The 13,455-nt window shown below is 54.8% G+C and overlaps 8 protein-coding genes across 8 annotated transcripts; 2 read left to right on the top strand and 6 right to left on the bottom strand.

Moving 5' to 3' along the window:
• Positions 1–408: 408 nt before the first annotated feature.
• Positions 409–1,821, bottom strand: F5Z01DRAFT_271273 (5-azacytidine resistance protein azr1). The gene is made up of 2 exons (XM_046258681.1): positions 1,781–1,821; positions 409–1,733 (listed from the first exon to the last, which is right to left on the bottom strand). Exon 2 carries the CDS (start codon positions 1,645–1,647, stop codon positions 610–612), a length of 1,038 nt encoding a protein of 345 aa, XP_046115500.1. The 5' UTR covers positions 1,648–1,733; positions 1,781–1,821; the 3' UTR covers positions 409–609.
• A 1,005-nt stretch (positions 1,822–2,826) lies between these two features.
• Positions 2,827–4,112, bottom strand: F5Z01DRAFT_270078 (uncharacterized protein). Its single transcript, XM_046258677.1, has 2 exons — positions 3,436–4,112; positions 2,827–3,375 (listed from the first exon to the last, which is right to left on the bottom strand). Exons 1-2 carry the CDS (start codon positions 3,846–3,848, stop codon positions 3,000–3,002), a joined length of 789 nt encoding a protein of 262 aa, XP_046115499.1. The 5' UTR covers positions 3,849–4,112; the 3' UTR covers positions 2,827–2,999.
• Positions 4,106–4,535, bottom strand: F5Z01DRAFT_270065 (uncharacterized protein). The gene has a single exon (XM_046258676.1). The coding sequence runs from the start codon at positions 4,452–4,454 to the stop codon at positions 4,167–4,169; it is 288 nt and encodes a 95-aa protein (XP_046115498.1). The 5' UTR covers positions 4,455–4,535; the 3' UTR covers positions 4,106–4,166.
• Positions 4,467–4,807, bottom strand: F5Z01DRAFT_676764 (CFEM domain-containing protein; the record flags this gene model as incomplete). The annotated part of the gene is made up of 2 exons (XM_046265283.1): positions 4,467–4,524; positions 4,578–4,807. 2 exons carry the CDS (start codon positions 4,805–4,807, stop codon positions 4,467–4,469), a joined length of 288 nt encoding a protein of 95 aa, XP_046115497.1.
• Positions 4,808–5,699: 892 nt separating this feature from the next.
• On the bottom strand, positions 5,700–7,225 carry F5Z01DRAFT_627135 (uncharacterized protein; the record flags this gene model as incomplete). Its single annotated transcript, XM_046261523.1, has 2 exons — positions 5,700–5,978; positions 6,026–7,225. The coding sequence occupies 2 exons, from the start codon at positions 7,223–7,225 to the stop codon at positions 5,700–5,702; spliced, it is 1,479 nt and encodes a 492-aa protein (XP_046115496.1).
• A 329-nt stretch (positions 7,226–7,554) lies between these two features.
• On the top strand, positions 7,555–9,373 carry F5Z01DRAFT_627213 (glycosyltransferase family 57 protein; the record flags this gene model as incomplete). Its single annotated transcript, XM_046261530.1, has 2 exons — positions 7,555–7,789; positions 7,839–9,373. The coding sequence occupies 2 exons, from the start codon at positions 7,555–7,557 to the stop codon at positions 9,371–9,373; spliced, it is 1,770 nt and encodes a 589-aa protein (XP_046115495.1).
• A 733-nt stretch (positions 9,374–10,106) lies between these two features.
• F5Z01DRAFT_663096 (60s acidic ribosomal protein-domain-containing protein) lies at positions 10,107–10,962 on the bottom strand. The gene is made up of 3 exons (XM_046264011.1): positions 10,752–10,962; positions 10,519–10,695; positions 10,107–10,464 (listed from the first exon to the last, which is right to left on the bottom strand). Exons 2-3 carry the CDS (start codon positions 10,675–10,677, stop codon positions 10,291–10,293), a joined length of 333 nt encoding a protein of 110 aa, XP_046115494.1. The 5' UTR covers positions 10,678–10,695; positions 10,752–10,962; the 3' UTR covers positions 10,107–10,290.
• Positions 10,963–13,376, top strand: F5Z01DRAFT_269888 (uncharacterized protein). Its single transcript, XM_046258675.1, has 2 exons — positions 10,963–12,229; positions 12,281–13,376. The coding sequence occupies exons 1-2, from the start codon at positions 11,265–11,267 to the stop codon at positions 13,122–13,124; spliced, it is 1,809 nt and encodes a 602-aa protein (XP_046115493.1). The 5' UTR covers positions 10,963–11,264; the 3' UTR covers positions 13,125–13,376.
• The last annotated feature ends 79 nt before the right edge of the window (positions 13,377–13,455 follow it).

The following is a 13,455-nucleotide window of genomic DNA, read 5'->3' as shown; positions in this document are numbered from 1 at the left end:
AGACAGCAAGGTGCGATATCAACAAAACTGAAGCCTAATTCTCACACCAAGAATCACATATGCTGCACTAATCCGAAGATGAAGAGATCCGGGAACCCGACCTTGATCATCGTCTCACATGTAAACCTCTTACCTGTTGTTGACGTCCGGCTGTCCGAATTCATCCATCAGGAGCTCAAGAGCCGCACGGCCAGAACCGACGTATAACCAAGGTGGTGGGCAATATAATGTCTTTGACAACCCTCTTACGATCGCCATGCGGATGATGGCTTAGCGCCGCATCACAATCACGCTAGGAATTCCAACAAAAATCATACTTAGCGGGATCTTACTGACTAGGCTAGAGGATCGCTCACGTACGTCGTGCCATGCGAAGTAGAGCAGCAGAGATTTCGCTGCTGGCAGCCGAAACAGCGTTTATCATGTGAAACTCATCTATTGAAATGCAAAGTCAGAACGCCTAAACAGATAGCCCAATATGCCAGCTTCTGAAGTCTTGGTCGCCCAACGCCGTCTCGTTATGCCCCTATCCCCCGTGATGTCCCGAGTATATACTTCGAGATCATGAAATGCCCGTTCTATAGATGCAAAACACAATGGTGGGTAACATTACAGCTTGGCCTTGGGGTTGCCCTCCTCGGACACCACGGCCACAACGACGCAAATGTCGTCCACTTTGCCGCCTCTCCAGTTCTCCTGGGGATAGTATTTGCGAACCTCCTTGGCGAACGGCCCGTCGACTCTGGTGTTCATGCTGGCTCGCTTCGCAGCGCCAACGAGGGCTGTGGCGAGCATACTTTGTAGCGTGACTGGCTTGCCGTTCTCGTCCTGAACCGCGTCCGTGTAACGCTTCAATGTATCTGGGATGCGCATCCCGCTCTTCTCAGATGCCTGCCAAGCACCCGTAGATGTCATGACGCGACTAGCCACGCGCAGGATGTCTTGGTTAAATAGATTGTCCAGGACACCATCCGTCGCTAGGATGATCACGTCGCCGTGTCGAAGGTCATGTTTCGAGACATCGGCATCGCGCGGCAGATCGCATAGCTGCTGCCCCCCATAGTTCGCCATGCGCGCAGCCATCGCCGGGGGTACCAGGCTGAGTTGAAATGGCGTATTGAACGCATGCGTCTGCGGCTCGGACACTGTATGGACCGCGTTCAGTCGTAAGTGCAGGAACCCTGAGTCGCCCAAGTTCGCAATGTCGATTGTTCCGCTTGGATCCGCGATGGCAACGCAGGCTGTACTGCCTCCCGCCTTTAGGCTCCTGTCGCGACACACGGCGTCGTACCCTTGCTGCATCAGTTGCCGTGCTGATAGGCTTCGACCTTCTTGTGGTTTGTACCCCCGCGCTGCCTCCGCCATGTAATTGCAGAACCCATGCGAGAAGTCCGCCGGATCAACCCCAGAGTCAACCCAGCCTCCAACACCGTCAGCCAAGCCGAAAGCTGTTGAACCCGAGTCATTGACGCGACTGACGAAGAATGCGTCGTGACCGGAATCGGGCCGCGCGGTAGGCTTCGAAGACGGGAGAGTCTGGCGATGATATGGATTAAAGTGGAAGACGTGCTGCGAAGGGTCGAATGGTCGGTCCTTGCCAATAAAGGATGCCGCGACGCTGTAGGTGAATTTGTTCGGCGCGGGCATAGTCGAGTACGCGTGGCCAGGTCGTCGACGAACGCAGGACGCTGGATGTGCGATACGGCCTGAAGCCGCGGTCGATAATCTTTGCACTGTTCACAAGTCAGAGGATGCGCGGAAACGTCAGCAGATGCAACACCTGCCCTTTGTAGCCATGCGCAACGGGGTTGCGCTGCTTCGCGCAGCCGTCATGCTGGCAGAGTAGGATTCGACGATGCGACGGTTCGAGGTGTATGCGTAAAGTAACCGCCGTGAGGAACAAAGAAGGGCGGCTGACGGTTCAAGTCGTCAATCAGCCTACGTATCGCTAAAAACCATCAAAGAAGAAATGCAGCATCACGGTCTTGGCCTTTCTAACACTCTTGATCGAATTTCCCATAGAAAAGCTCGGACCACGTCCCCAGTCGTCTTGTCTCGCCTTGCGTCGGGATTCGTGACATCAAATCCGCTGGCGATTGAAATCTGCTGACATAAGGGAATTATGCCCCGGGCGGACTGTTAGCCGATGTGTAGCCGGATATCGATAAGCTCGATCAAGGTGCTGGTCAGGCCCAGACTTCACCCGGGCACTGGAGACTTCGCATCGCGCGGCCCCCTTTGTCAACAATGGCACTTCTGTTGAGTTTTTACGTCTAGCCAACCGTCCCTAGCCATTCTCGAATGCACAAGGTGGCAGAAACGCTCAAAACGTTTCACTGGGCTGTCAATCCTTGTGCTTCCTCCGGCCCGACCATAGGAGACTCACCAAGCCGCTCAGCTTCGCGACGAGTTACCAAGGTATTTTGCACATGGATTCCAGAACACAGCTGGAATTAGGCCGCTGGATGCAGGCATGATTCAATATGTATGTGTGGTATGTTCTAAGGCCTGGTAGCCGCCTCGCTCGCCCTGGACCGCTGCGCAAGCAACAAAGGCACTCCACAACCGAGGAGTTCGTGGACTTTAAGTATGTCCAAGATTTAGGGCTTCAGGAACCGACAATGTCTTTCACCGAGAAGGATAGCGGAGACGCAGAGCTCTGATGAGCATGGCATTGCCGCGTAGGCTCTGATAGGCACCGACCTTGAGACTTTCAGGTACCTTGGCGTCATTTCGCCATCTATGTGGTGGACTTCGGGCGTCGGAACCTAGGAGTCTCAACAAGGCTGGTATCACGAGCCGGACCACCGGGCGTCTAGTTGGAACCAAGCTCCTGGCGCCTGCACAAATGCCTCATGGTCAACTTCAATCCGAGTACTTAAGGGACCGAAAGTTCACGTCCATGCTGCCACTGTTCCTTCCCAAATCACCAGACTCACTCACACTTCATTCGCTTGATAACTGTACTCTCTTTTTCACCGCTTGTAAAAATGCGTTACTCACTCATCTTCACCGGCATTGCTGGCCTGGCCATGGCCGGTCCCATGAACCAGCCCAACAACGAGAAGCGCAACATGCAGCCAGCCTGGGCTAAGATGGACTCGGCCAAGTACAACATCATTGGACAAGTCACTGACAAGTTCCCTGATGCGATCCACAAGTGGCTGAAGCCGACCAAGACTCAGAGCACCACGGAGGTTACGACCACGGTTAAGCCCACGAAGCCTTGCACAAAGACTACCGAGGCCTCCACCACTGAGGCTTCTACCACTGAGGCTTCTACCACCGAGGCCACGACCACCAAGCCCACGAAGCCTTGCACAAAGACCACCGAGGCTTCTACCACTGAGGCCACGACCACCAAGCCCACGAAGCCTTGCACAAAGACCACCGAGGCTTCTACCACCGAGGCCACGACCACCAAGCCCACCAAGCCTTGCACCAAGACCACTGAGTCTTCCACTGAGTCTTCCACTGAGTCTTCCACTGAGTCTTCCACTGAGTCTGAGACCACTGAGTCGACGACCGCGAAGCCCACCAAGCCTTGCACCAAGACTACTGAGTCCTCCACCACTGAGTCTGAGACCACTGAGGCTTCTACCACTGAGGCCACGACCACCAAGCCCACGAAGCCTTGCACAAAGACCACCGAGGCTTCTACCACCGAGTCCACGACCGCCAAGCCCACGAAGCCATGCACCAAGAGCACTGAGTCTTCCACCACTGAGTCTGAGACCACCGAGACTACGACCGCCAAGCCTACCAAGCCCACCAAGCCTTGCACCAAGAGCACCGAGTCTTCCACCACTGAGTCTTCCACCACTGAGTCGACTCACCCCCACAAGCATGGCAAGCACACCAAGACCACCGAGTCCACGACCACTGCTGAGTCCACGACCACTGCTGAGTCCACGACCACTGCTGCTGAGTCCACGACCACCGCCAAGCCCACGAAGCCTTGCACCAAGACCACCGAGTCCACCATCGCTGTGCCTACGACCACTGAGTCGACTCCCTGCCCCAAGCACACCAAGACTAAGATGACGACCGTCTGGTAATTACCTCGCTTCCAGGACTGCTGCGTTGAGCATGTCTGGTGGCTTGCCATGGCTCGAATCGTGTCTGCTCGCAAGGGCTTGACGAGACACGGGGAGAGTTGATGGATGCTAGTCCAGACATGCCTTTGAAATATCGGTAACGTAATAAAAGATGGAAAGATACAGAAAAGCTAGTAATAGAGTGAAAAGAGTGTTTTTGAAGAGTCGGGTCTTGATCAATGTGTGATTGAAAGCTATGTATCGACCAATCAATTTAAAGCCTGCCAACATAAGGGCCCTACTACAAACACCCAAATGAAGGAAAAGCCTGCTTTCACGTATGTCCGATAACGACAGTACTATCCTGTGTCGCACTCTCATGAAGGCTTCGAACATCCAGGATTGAGAGCATGGCATCGTCCCATTCGTCTAGATAGGGACGCCAGCTTCCTCGCAGGTGTCCTCCGCCCAGCCTCTGGCCTCAAGTCTGGGAGAAACGTCAGTTTCTGGGCGGCAAAACTTGGACAGGTCTGTACTTACGCTACAGTGAGAGAGCATCCGGATTCAACGAGAACGCAGGTGGTGACGGTGTTGATGTACTCCGAGGAGCCACAGAGACACGCAAAGTCGGAGGCATCGTCGCAGCCAGAGATGGGGACGTTGTCGACGAAACAGGGCTGGGCACACTCAGGGAGACCCTCCAGGTCGGGAGCATCCTGAGCAGCGCAGAGCGTGGCGAGGAATGCCGCGGCGATAATCTGGACCTGCATTGTGATGAAAATGGTGGTTTAGGCTGTAGATGAAGAGGAAGACTCTGTGCTGGTTTGGCTGTGATAATAGTTCAAGTCGGGGAATCGAGGTCAATTTATACTTTTGTATATGCTCCTGTATATGTTGTTGTCCTCGCTTTGGTTCCCCAGACTGCAACCGATCAAGTTGCGTCTCCGCCTCTACCCCTCACATATCCTCATCAGAAGACGACCGACTTGACCTGTTGGACTATCACATGAAGCCGAGTCGACCTTTGCTTGCGATCATGGTTGGTGGTGTGGCTATAGTAGTTGTGGTAGTATTGACATGGAGTGCCTTGTACATATCAACTGATTCGCACCAATCGTAGTGTGCGAACAAGGCGATGCCAAAGTACCCTTGAGTGAACTGCTTTCTATACCCATTTATGTCGGTAGAGCTTTCGCGTTGCTGCAACAGTAAAAGTCATTCGGCAAGCGCATATGATCTGAAGCCTGAATGAGCTCAACATCCCTTGAATGGTCGTTACTGAGCAACTAAACAAGTGTGCAGTGTGCCCTGCCCCCCTGAGACAGAATCTCCGGGGAACCCCTGTCGCCCGACAACCCCACACGGAATGAATCCGGGGAAGGTCAGATACTCCGTATTCAGGGTAGCATTGCATCGCTTCGTGGCCTCGAAGCAAATATGCGCCAAGATTGACAATGCAAGGCGAGGGCAACACGATGGGGTTGCATTAACTTACTCGTTCCGCAAAGAGCCGGAGGCGAGCACTCGCTGGCGACGTTGAGACTGTCATATGCTGCCGAGGGGCCGAGATGTATTCATATGTGAAAGTAATCTTGCAGTATCAATGTGTAGCTGCGCGTGGAACTCGGCGGAGCTGAATGATGCCGTAAAATCGAGGGGTGCTCAGTAGTACGTGGTCGACGGCGCAGTACTTGCACTCCGACTGTAGCTGTTTTTTGTGCCGGGAAAGGCGCCAACAGCAGGCCCTGTCGGACTCAAAACTTCGTCTTCCGAGCTCAAGTCACCGACAAAGTCGTCATTGGGATCCGGGGCACCCTGCATGTTGCTCAGCGTTGCGCGGTCCAGACTGGGCGGCTGAAAGTCTGGTATGGCATGTATCTCGCGCCCTGAGGGTATCTTAGCCAACAGTGTGTTGATCGATGGAATGGGCTTTGTGTTCATCTGTTACTGTTAGCAATTATGCCCTATATTGTACGTGGGTACTTTACTGTGTCATTGATTTTGTTCCACTTGCCGCTCAACATCTCAATGACGCGAGTTTCCTCCAAGCGGCCAGCATCAGCGCCCCATGCCTTCTCCTTGTCAACCCTGCGGTCCTCCATAATTTCACTGAGTTCGCGTTTCAAGCTGCTGAGACTCAGACCTTTTCCTGAGCTCTTGAAGTCAACGCCAAGCTCCTGCAGCCCGGCCTGAAGCCAGCCGATGCCGTCCGCTGTTTGCCCACCTAGCTCGGCATCTATGCCCAAGAATCTGCACGCCTTAGCTCGACTGACGCGTCGGAAATCCTCCATGTATTTGAGAATGTTACTGTCCATTTTGGTGGACTCTTGGACACTAGACTGTGCCAATGACAAGGCTCGCGCAGCATGCTCCGATGCTGCCAAGCACAAGCGCGCATAGAGGAGAGCGCGGACCTTGGGTATCTCGGGCGACTTGAACATCCACTCTTTGTCGTTCTTGTTCCTATCTTGGGCAACAGCTGCAGGGTATGGATCGTCCTTGAGAACTGCGAGTAGGGTGGCTTCGGCATGAGAAAGCGAAGCCATCGCTGATACGGTGGATGGGGCAATGTCAACGAAAAACTTCTGATTGACATCCTTGTGCGGGCTTGTCTTCTCAGTGTGAACCATTGTGTCGCTGAGCCACTTGAACACCGAAGCCGAACTCATGAGATTCTTCGTCGCGGTGGAGATGGCCGTCGTACGTTCTTGCGCCCCAAGAAACTCACTGTTGGTGGAATACAAAGGCTGCAGGGCTGATCTTGCCTCCAAGACGTAAGTGAACCCAATCGCCGACATGACAAAGGCTGACTCTTGCGATAAGGAGTGGCACCGCAGCCGTGACCTGTCCCGGCCCTGCACAAAGTCTCCATTGAGCGTTGGCCTCCATTTGATGCTTGGCTGTGCGGTAGGCTTCACGCGTATCCTCTCGCCCGTTGGGAGCGGAAGGTCGTACAGTCCGGCATTGAGAGCCAGCACGTAGGGAAGATACTCTAGCAGGGCAGTCCTGACACTCGGTAGGTGCCCGACCTGTGATGCTGGATCAAGACGTTTGTGCTTTTTGAGCGCATCCTTGGCAACTCCTCGAAATGTGTTTGCGCGGAGAGGCAAGGATGGATGAGAATCAGATTCGAAGCAAGCTGTGAACGAGAACGATGACGTCGTGGGCAGCGCAAACGGGTATGGCATCTTGAAGAGCGACGGAAACCACAGGGCAGGTTGATGCTGAAGCAAAAAAGTAAGGCTAGGGCCTTCTGCGTGTAACGAAGCCGTCTGGTTGTTGTGAGTATGGAAGACGATCTATGGTCTTCAAGATGTTGAATTAACTGATGTCAGAGAGAGACCCAAGAGCCGTGCAGAAATACGTGCGTAAACGAAATTCACACAGTATGCCGCACCGGACTTCATCCGCCAAATCCGTTGGAACTCAGGGACCAATGTTGGAGGAATCTCGCTTGAGCAACTCGCAACTTCTCCCGGATCGCGAGCTCTCCAATTCTCGTGTCAACGCCATAACGATGGCCGCCCCAAGCCCCTCGACGCGGAAGCCTCGCCGCAAAGGCAAGAAAATCGACGAAGACATCGACCGCGTCATTCGGACCCGAGAAGAGACCCTGGTTCGAACGCCCTCCTTTCCTTTAGCCGCGTTCCTGTGGCCGGCAAGAAGCTCGTCCTCGCAATGGGAGGTCCTACCCTTGATCCTCATGGTGGTGGGACTGTTCCGATGGGCTGCTGGTCTTTGGGGCTACTCTGGTCAGTTCCACTGATGTGAAGCGCGCATGTTCTCAGCTCACCCTGACAGGTTTCGAAAAGCCCCCGATGTATGGTGACTACGAGGCGCAACGACACTGGATGGAGATCACGACCCGCCTGCCCATGTCGCAATGGTACTTCCACGATCTTGAGTGGTGGGGTCTCGACTACCCGCCGTTGACAGCGTACCATAGTTGGGTTCTCGGCAAGATTGGAACCCTCATCAACCCAGACTGGTTCGCGCTCTTCACCTCCCGCGGTTCTCAGGACCCCAACCTCAAGATCTTCATGCGAGCGACCGTCATTGTATCAGAATACCTGATCTACGTCCCCGCCGCCGTTGTCTTCGCTCGCCGTTACGGACGCCTTACTGGGGTGTCGATCTGGACGGCTACCGTGGGGCTGGTCGCGATTCTCATGCAGCCTGGGACAATTCTGATCGACCATGTGCACTTCCAGTACAACACAGTCATGCTCGGCCTAGTAATGGCTTGTATGTCTAGCCTACTCGCTGAGCGCTACAAGTGGTCGGCTGTCTTTTTCGTTGGGGCGCTCATGTTCAAGCAAATGGCGCTGTACTATGCCTTCACAATCTTTGCCTACCTCCTCGGCAGATGCACGTTCCCCAAGGTCAACTTCTCAAGGCTGTTTGGCATCGCACTAGTTACTGCCATTACCTATGGCGTGCTTGTCCTACCGCTCGTCGCTGGTACCATATACGACACGTACCGCGGTGTTGGCTCGCGGCCCGACCTGGACGGTCCACCGCCACCTCTGCCTATATTGGCTGGGCTCACAGAATACATCGACACCGGATCGTTCTACTATCCTGTCGTGGAAATGGTCGTGCAGGTCTTGCACCGCGTGTTCCCTTTCTCGCGAGGTCTCTTTGAGGACAAAGTCGCGAACTTCTGGTGTGCGTTGAATGTGGTGCTCAAGATCAAGAACTACCCAACAGAGCTGCTCCAGAAAGCTGCGCTGGTAGCAACTTTATTGGCAATCGTACCCCCCAACATCATCATCTTCTTCCGACCTCGCAAGGCCACAATGCCCCTTGCGTTCGCCGCTACTGCATGGGGCTTCTTTCTCTTCAGCTGGCAGGTGCACGAGAAGAGCGTGCTTTTGCCCTTGATGCCTATGACTCTGCTCCTTGCTGGTAGGCAAGGCTTGAACAGAGACATTCGATCATGGGTCGGGTTCGCAAACATTCTGGGAGCGTGGACAATGTTTCCGCTGCTGAAACGCGTGGATCTGCGCGTACCTTATGCAGTTCTCACGCTGCTGTGGTCGTATCTGCTCGGGCTTCCACCAACATCGTGGAATGTATACACTGACGAAGGATTTGGTGGCTGGTCGCAAGTCGGCACCGCCACACTCCATACCCTCTTCTATGTCGCCATGGCAGCATGGCACGTTGCTGAAGCTTATGTAGCGCCGCCTCTACACAAGCCCGACTTGTGGACAGTCGCCAACGTAGGGGTGGGATTCGCCGGGTTTGGCCTGTGCTACCTCTGGTGTTTGTGGCGCCTACTCAAAGACAGCGACCTGCTGCCAAGCTACGCAACAAAGACAAAGACTCAGTGAGGCCAAGTGGTCGTGTGGACAAGCTGTCGTATCAACTTGGTGACCCTCCAACAGAAGGATGGCCTAGGTTCGAACGAGGAATTCGGCAGTAATCAGCAGTAAATGATACCCCAAACTTCGCAAATGAATCAACACATAGGTTTCGAGCACACATTTGGTTGTTTCGTAATGAGGTCAAAGCACTTTATGTACAGGCGCGGTCGTGGATTCACTGCGAGAGCCGTGATCTCAAGATAGCGACCTGGCATCAGATGACAGAGCGCCTTTATAACGCCAAGGTGCCCTGGGGAGGCCCGCCAGTACCTGAATGCTGTCACTCGGGTAGAAAAAAGTGACGGGCAGTTTGCCATGGCAGTGGCTTGACCGATGTTTGGGAACTGGGCATGAGGAGATATGGTTCTGACGATCATCGGCGCATAGTGTCGTTCTGGGAAATAACTTTTTTGTTCCAGATATATCAATGAGATCAAACATCACACTAGTGCATCCTCCAGGCTATGCTGGCTGGCCTTTACTCAGTGGCTGACATACGTACGACAATGAGCAGTCCGAGCCCATAGCCTTGCAGAACAATAGCTGCTCAAGCCATTCGGGCGTTGGGCAACTATTTGACAAAGTTACGAGCCGCGCGCACGTTAGTCACAAAACGAGACGTACATAGTGGTCAAGAACATGTGGGCGGCGCGGAAAGTGCCGAGGATCCCTTGAGCGATTTCACGCAGAATATCTCAAATCCGATGAAGCGGGTGTCATTGATCATGAGTCGTATCAAGTAGTGTTCCACCTAGAAAAGCCCCCAATTCGACCAGCGACAAGTCATCCAAACGCCAGTCAAGACGTCGGCGGACAGCCGCGCACCCAGCCCGTAATAGTCTCTGCTCGGAAATTCATTTGACGGTCGTAGCGAGGCGAGGCGCTTAGTCGAACAGACCGAAGCCCATGTCGTCGTCGGACTCGTCCTTCTCCTCCTCCTTGGCCTCCTCCTTCTTCTCCTCAGCAGCGCCGCCAGCAGCAGCACCACCGGCAGCGGGAGCGCCACCAGCACCGCCCGAGGGGACGGAGGCAAGCTTGGCAGTACCCTCAGAGATGAGCTACAGTATTGTTAGCTATAGTTCGCTGGGGAACCTGTTCACACAAAAACGTACCTCGTTGATGTCCTTGCCCTCAAGCTCGGAGATCAGAGTCTCGAGACGGTCGTTGTCAGCCTCAACACCGACAGACTCAAGGACGGCCTTGACGTCGGCGGCCGAGGGAGAGGTGTTGCCACCGAGGCCGAGGAGGAGGTAAGCTGCGAGGTGCTTCATTTTGATGGTTTTTTGTTTCTGCAATTGGCGAGTTAATAAACTGGTCGCGTACTGCGCAGGAGAAGGCAACTCACGGTGAGTGTAAGAACACGAGAGATCAATCAATTTAACCGCAAGTTGGGCGGAGACTGAAACCTTCAATGTTCGGTTTTTGGTGATGGTTACAGAGGGGAAAGAAGTTCTAAGGCAAGCGACTGTGTCAGTAGCGAAAATGTTCCCTTAGCGTGCCCTGCCAATCGCCAATTTTCTGTGGGCGGTCACGTCGGTGTGCCATTTTTTGGCGGGGCAGCCCTACTTAGGTCATCAGAGCACAGCCACATCATGGTTCCGCTTCAGCCACATATAGCGAAGGCCTCTGTGGCTGAGCTAGATAGCTTGACGCGCTTCCGTCTCAATCTTGGAATGCAGATTAGCATCCTCCAGTCATTCTACCATCTTACAATCGAATCCCTTTCGGTCGGCGCACCGCTTCAAGGCGCTCTCTGTCTCCTTTCCGAACTCCATCTGCTTCAAGTGGCAGCCTTCAAGACGCTCGATACCCCCGCAAAGCGAACGTCCCCCAGCGGCGGTCAAGTTTCATCATCAAGATGGCTCCGACCTACGGATACGCACCCCCTCCTCCGCCGCCGTCGGCTTCAACCCAACCATATCCTTCGCAGTCTAACTCGGGACGGGGTGGCGGACCTAGTGGTCGCGGCCGAGGTGGCCATCACACCAATGGACACAACGCGCAGGCAGCACCGCCGGTACACTACGAGTATGCTGCTACGCATCAGCCGTATGCCGGGCAACAACCTCAAGCGTACGGCGGCCCTCAACAGCCTCACCATCCCAGTTATCCGCAGGGCCAACCTCATTGGCCTCAAAGCGCATCTCATGCGCCAGCTCCCATGTCTGCTAATACTTTCCATCCCACGTATGCTTCGCAGCCTTATCCTGCAGCCCCTCATTACCCTCATGAGCCTTCCTATGGAGCGCAACAACACTATGCCCAGCCGTATCAAGCACCTCACGCGGCACCTCAGTGGAGTAGTCAAGGACCTCCCATTCCGCCCACATATGGTGCAGGAAGGGGCCGTGGCGGCTTCAATGACCGCGGGGCCGCTAAGGTCGGCACTCGTGGTGGTTTCGAGCATGATCAGCATCAGCAGCAGCCATCGTACCCGCCGTCATACTCCCATGACCCGCGGGCAAGCTATCCTCCCCCGCAGTATGGCTATGCAGCACCGCCACCGCCGCCGCCGCCGCAGGCCTCGTACTACGATGGACATCAAGGGGGTTCCTTTGGTCGGGGCCGAGGCGGCGGTCACCGGGGTGGCAACAGGGGACGCGGTGGTGGCCATCGTGGTGGGAGACCCGACCAGAAAAGTCGCGGAAATGACCATAAGCCCCATCCACAGCACGACAAGACCAACGACCACCATAACGCTGGAAGAAAGAAGAAGCGCAAAACGAACACCCTAGGCCTGACGCCAGGCATGGAGTCCGAATCGGAAGACGACGAGGGCGAAGAGGCCGCACTGGAGAAGCTGCTTGGGCAAGAGAGATACCAGTACGTCAGTTGAGAGTGACTCCTGTGATTACATGCTGACCTTCTTCGTAGAGTGGACGATGTTGCCGAGTTCTTGGCAGAACGCAAGAAGAACTTCCCAACAAGGGCTCGAGCAGAAGCGAGGAAGAATGCCGAGTTGGCATCCAAGACGGAGGACGAGGAGTCAGCGCTCCACAAGAAGCGCGACAAGCTTCGGCGACAGCTCGCCAAGGTAGAATCCTCCATCAAGCGCAAGCGTGATCTTGGCGATGAGGGCGACGAGATGCGCGACCTTTCCTTGAACGATTCGGAGGAGGACGAGAAGCCCGAGAGCATGACTTCGAAGCCGTCGGCAGCCAGTGCACCGCCACCAGCAAAGAAAGCCGACGTGACGCGGCACTGCAAGTATTTCTCTACAGGCGGTTCGTGCGGGAAGAAGAGCAAGTGCCGCTTCGTCCACGATCCTGCCGTGCGCGAGGCTGCGATCAAAGAGCGCGATGCGAACAATGGTCGCCTCACGATTCAGCAACGTCTCGTTCTGAACGATCAGGAGCAGGAAGACCTGGCCATCCTGCAATCGATCCAGTATCTCCGCGAAAAGGGTGTTATGAAAAAGGAGAACCTGCCGGTGCCAAAGGAGTTTGAGAAGAGGCAGACGCCCGCGCCGCCAGTGGCCGCACCACTGTCTGCTCCTCAGAAAACCAGTCTCCTGCCCGCTGCGTCCGCCTCGCTGCCTCCACCGCCCCCTAAGAGGGAGCCGGTGGGTAGACGCGACAGCAAGAATCATCCCAAGCCCCCTGCCTCCGTGCCCAAACCTGTCGTCGTCGACGCGCAAGCTACCAATGCACAGAATAGTTCCGCGTGGCTGAATACGCCCTACAGCGCCAATGGCACGCAGCCGGACGATCTGCCGTAGTAGCGGCGGGTACGAGACCGGGTTGAACGCATTGTGTCTTATTCCTATACGTGGGTCGATTGTGTTTGAGCCATGTTCACGAGCGTGGCGTTTTATGGCAATATCATCTTTGTTGGTCGGACTGGCGGATATCTGTAGGGGTGTGACGTACAGTAACATGGTGGGAAGCTGGAAGTGAACAATGTTGTAATTGAACTTAAACATTGAATAAGCATTGAGGTTCTATACTGGAGTAATCGATTGCACGGACTGGCAACTCATACTACCCAGTGATCCTTGTCGACATAAAGTCTTCCATCTTCCCCTTTATCCCCCCTGAAAAGTCCAAATG

The sequence above is a fragment of the Emericellopsis atlantica genome (genome assembly GCF_019669845.1).
Source record: "Emericellopsis atlantica unplaced genomic scaffold F5Z01scaffold_26, whole genome shotgun sequence".
Classification (NCBI taxonomy): Eukaryota; Fungi; Ascomycota; class Sordariomycetes; order Hypocreales; family Bionectriaceae; genus Emericellopsis; species Emericellopsis atlantica.
Note: the sequence above shows the minus strand (reverse complement) of the source record. Positions and strands in the feature narration are given on the sequence as shown.